The sequence below is a fragment of the Cibotium barometz genome, chromosome 19 (assembly GCF_041138505.1).
Source record: "Cibotium barometz isolate CiBa-2024 chromosome 19, ASM4113850v1, whole genome shotgun sequence".
Taxonomy (NCBI): Eukaryota; Viridiplantae; Streptophyta; class Polypodiopsida; order Cyatheales; family Cibotiaceae; genus Cibotium; species Cibotium barometz.
In genome coordinates this window covers 9,125,248-9,130,179 of record NC_141064.1, presented here as the reverse complement: position 1 = coordinate 9,130,179, position 4,932 = coordinate 9,125,248, and the positions used below count along the sequence as shown (strand labels likewise).

General features: G+C 41.8%; 1 protein-coding gene across 1 annotated transcript; it reads right to left on the bottom strand.

Annotated features, from left to right (window-relative positions):
• Positions 1-1,816: 1,816 nt before the first annotated feature.
• Positions 1,817-4,600, bottom strand: LOC147628199 (uncharacterized). The gene is made up of 3 exons (XM_086814083.1): positions 3,243-4,600; positions 2,769-2,924; positions 1,817-2,338 (listed from the first exon to the last, which is right to left on the bottom strand). Exons 1-3 carry the CDS (start codon positions 4,598-4,600, stop codon positions 1,960-1,962), a joined length of 1,893 nt encoding a protein of 630 aa, XP_086670209.1. The 3' UTR covers positions 1,817-1,959.
• Between the last annotated feature and the right edge of the window lie 332 nt (positions 4,601-4,932).

Here is a 4,932-nt window from a genome sequence, read left to right as displayed (position 1 = left end):
GAGTAGGTAGACTTTACCCTTAGACACCCTATCCTGACATTGTGACCCTGAGTGGGGCCCAAGAACACATATGGTGGCCATGGGAGCTGGGGTAATTGATATACAATTTTTAATACATCTTTATGGGTTGATTCTATACCACAGACAGTGGCATTGACTATGACTATGGACTTACACAATCATAGTCGTAGTTGCCCCACGTATACATGCCTGAAAAGATACATGGCCAGTCCCTTCTCCACATAGTTCATCAGTCATCACTATGAGTTTACTCCCTAGATTCTACTAGGCATATAACTTCCATCTTAGCAATTCTATATCAACCATCAAAGCTCCCTTCATAGGAGCATACACATGTGGAGCTTTGGCATCTATTGTATAACTTCCGTAATACAGTATTCTTCTCTATATTTATTATTGTGCAATTTGAGTTTTAAAGTTTTGTGCTGTGAAAGATCCTTTTATATAACTTTAGTAGTATAGTATTCTTCCCTATGTTTATTATTGTGCAATTTGAGTTTTGAAGTTTTGTGTTGTGTGAAAAATCCTACTTCTTGTGAGTGTTCTCTTGTATACACCACACATTATATCCTATTACACACCTTGCTATCCATGTGTCATCTTTTTCTTTTCAAAAATCGCCCACTTGGCCTTACATCATGCTAGCTCCCTATTCTATGACATATTTACCCACTTCTTAACACCACGGCTTCACCAACTTTAAAAAGGTTTGTAAATGGATTGTTGGTGTCGCCCATTGGCTTTCAAGTGGAGAGAGGAGGTTCAAACCCTTTCCCTGAATATAAAATCCTTAGTACCCATCCTTTGCAAAAAAGTAGCTCTATTAAACAAACATGCCATGAGCAATTTTTGATGAAAATAGCGAGATTTGGGTTTTGGTTGGTGGGCTTGAGAGTCCACACACACACACACACACACACACACACACATTTATGCATGTGCACACATGTGCGCGTGCGTGTGTGTGTGTGTGTGTGTGTGTGTGTGTGTGTGCGCATTTGTGTTTAGCAGTTAAGAGGAAGGGGAGAGGGGCATTGAGAGAGGATGGTGAGGGGAGGGATTTTATGTGGGCAAGCTAGAAGGAGAGGCAAGCATAGGAAAATGTGGGGATTACGTGTGGATGAGAGGGTTTATTTTCTTCTCATTTCCATGCTCCACAAGCACACCAATTTTGTGAAAGGGATTGGGCCATGGTCTTGCATCTTCATTGCACCTTTTCACTTACTTCTTCACAAAGCATTTTCCATTATTGCACCTATAATAGCACATGCCAACATACTAAAGTTTTTAATATTGATGTTGTAGGGCCTCTAAAAGAAACCTATAAACCTATGCAAACATCACTTTAGAATTTTGCATAAAATAGAGTATCTATTGAGAACTTTAAGAAATATAGCATATAATGGCATCTCTTCATAATATGGCATTAAAATTATGTATCTTATGCTATAATGCCTCGTAACTTTAAAGAAAAGTTAGACAAATGATATCTTAACAATATTTAATGCATATAGAAGGGTAGCTTAGTGTGTGTTTTGGAAATCATAAAATAGAGAAAGTTATTATTTGTCTCCCTACAAATCCAATGCAACTACAACCTCTCATCATGCATGCATTTAGCATGACAACATGGAAGCTTTCTTTTTATCGTCGAAGTAATTGCTTTACACCATGCCTTCACTAGCTTGAAAAATGTTTGTACAAACTACAAAAAGAAACACACCATCTAACACATCTGACACCACCCATTTCCCTTTTCATCTAGCATATAAAAGTCAAGCATAGTCACATCAATTGAAGCTAATGTACATAATCATTAGGCGCCGTCATGTGTGCATTCAAAAAAAAAAGTCACTCCAGTTATTTACTTGCTTGCCTTGTGCAACAGTTTCTCAAGATACATGGAGACCTAGGGAAAACAATGTCATCTAGGAGGCCTCAACACTTGTTGATGGATGGAGACATATATGGGTCGGGGTTTGGGGGGCTAAGGGGGTGGGCATGGTGTGTTTGCAAGTTATGAGGAAGGGGAGAGGGACCTTGAGAAAGGATGTTGATGTTGGAGGGGGAGGGATTGCCGGTGGGGAGAATAGAAGTAGAGGTAAGCATGGGACACGGCAGGGAACATGTGTGGAGAAGAGGGCTTATTTTCTTCTCATTTCCATGCTCCACATGCATGCCAATTTTGTGCAAGGGATTGGGCATGTGGTGGAGGTGTAAGCCTTCATAGGTGACTAGAAATAGTCCTGCATCGTCATTGCATCTTTCCACTTGCTTCTTCACGAGGCATTTTCCGCTGCTGCACCTATAGTAGCACCTGCCAGCATGCCAAGAAACCAAACATTGAGGTTGGCATGGCCCGAGGAGAAACGGATGCAGAACATCAATATAGAATTTCTCCATAAAGTAGAGTATCTAAGGAAGCTTTGAGTATCTGTTGGGAACATTAGGGAATGTGGCATGGCAAAAGGGGCTCTTTATGGAATGGCATAAAGAAATGAGTATCATATGATATGTGTTGTAACTACAAAGGAAATGTTAGACAAATGATATGATAAATAATGTAATGCATAGAAAAGGGTATCATGAGGGGTATGTTTTGGAAAACAATGTGAGACATGAGGCATTACTTAAAGGCACATAAAAATAGAGTAAGTTATCATTTTGTCCCTACCAATGCAATGAGGCCCTCACGCACGCAGCACGACTTGACTAGAAAAATGCACAGCTATCGTGTGCGTGTGTACCTTGGAAAGGGGCTGTTTTTTATAGTCTTTTGGCCATACTTGCGCCATCTGTATCCGTCACTCGCTGCATCTTCTTCACTCCTCACCTTCACTCTATACTTGGGCTCTGTACTGTGCAGGTTCCTCTTCTGTAATCTCAATCTCCATGAATCACCTCTGCACACACAACGCGCAGAACTTCACTCTTTATTAGTGATCACACGCAGCTAGATGATTAACATCATCAGCTCGTTTAATTAAGAATTCTACTCGCTCTACCACCCTACCCATATAAGTTAATTACTTGGTAGAGTGAGCTAATTATACCATAACCTCCGCAGCTTAATTATACAATGATATAATGATCTAAGTTTAATTCAAATATCTTCCAATCTAAGTTTAATGCAATGATTTTAAATCTAAACTTTATATCATGATACAATCTGGGTCTAATAGATATAATTAATCCAAGCTTGATGATTGATAAAATCTTACAGCTTATGAGATTGCTCTACCTCCTCCCTGCATAATGCAGCAACCTCATCCGTGAGAAGATGTTGCACATCCAGAGACGATGTCTTCTCTGGCTGCTGATCCCCAACAAGCTGTGTAGAGGAAGAAGTGGAAGAATCAATACAGCTAGTGGAGATGCCTCTAAGAGTATCAATATTAGCAGTATCAATGGGGGAGCAGCTACTGTTTGCCATTAAAGCTAACTCTACGTCCATAAGGGTTGGGCCTGCCCATACTGCAGCTTTGCCTAATGATTTGAAGCTACCAGCAGAGCAGTTTTGTGGAATAATTGAACTCTTGCACCCAGCACCAGCTTCCTGTGATGAAGGTGGTCCTTCTCCTCCACTGCACCTTTCTTGCTCACTTGGTAGCCTCCAGGTTGCCCTAATCTCACCTTGTTCCTCCTGCCAGCTAGCCCTAATCTCACCTTGTCTCTCCTGCCAGCTAGCCCTAATTACTTCACCTTGTCTCTGCTGCCAGAAGCTTGCCTCAGGTCCTCCTTTCTGCTGCCAGCTTGCCCTCATTACTTCACCTCCTGGCTTCATCTGTGCCCCCATCTCCAAGCTAGAATATGGATCACCACCCAATGCATTAAGCTGATTAGACTTAACCGGTACCTCAAACGCTTCGTCGTTAGACTCATTAATTAACCCGTATTTCCAATCTAATCCAAAGGTGCCGCTCAGGAGTGAAATATCCATAGCAGACACTGATCTTGCTGAAGCTGTCTCAGCCTCCTCTAGCAGAATATCAAGAACCTCTTCAAGGTCGCTGCAGTCATTAGCGCCAGTCTCTGCTATATCAGGTGAATAATCACCATTGATTAGCACCAGGTCTTGCAGAATATCACCACTGATTAGCATCTGCTGTTCATGCAGCAGTTCAGAACCATGGATCATTAAATGATCTGGTAGATTAGCGATAATCTCATCAGGGCAGCCGTCATCGTGAAGAGCAGACATAGCTTTCACGAGCTCACTCCCCGAGGAATTAGCGCTCATCTCACAGTTATTAAGCTTTTTGGGGACTGATGAGCGTTGCAAATCTTGTGGGCTTGAGTCGTCCTGCAGATCAGTATCAAGTGGTGGTCTTTTTCTGTTGAAGCTGGAGGAGGAAGATAAGTCAAGAGGGAGTAAGGGGATATCAAAGGCTTCTGCAAGGTGGCTGATGCAGCTATTTGTGGATAGCTGATCTAGTAACAATGGAGATGATGTATTGGTTATGCATGGAAGCTGCTCGACAGGGTAGAGCAACTGAGGTGCTGCAGAAGGGCTTGTTATGTTGAAGAGGAGGCCATCAACACAGGGGTCAACAATAATACTGTTCTTGTTGTAGCTCATCATGAAGGAGAAGCAGCAAGAAATGCAGAAAGAGAGGGAAAAAAAAAGCAGCAGAATGCTGCAAACCAACAATATTCAGGTGGGGTGTGTGTGTGCGCGTGTGTGTGTTTGAGAGCTCGAGTCAACCCTCGTCCGTTTACTCACCCCCCCTACACACACACACACACACACACACACCCCAAAGTGGCCCCACCCATAATAGCCCTCTAATTTACCTAGATATATTATTGAAGATAGCACCAGAGTTAAACATAAGGGCTCTTTTTTCATTATCAATTTCATAAAATCAAAGCAAACTTTACATATATAAATGATTCTCTTATTAAGAAAGT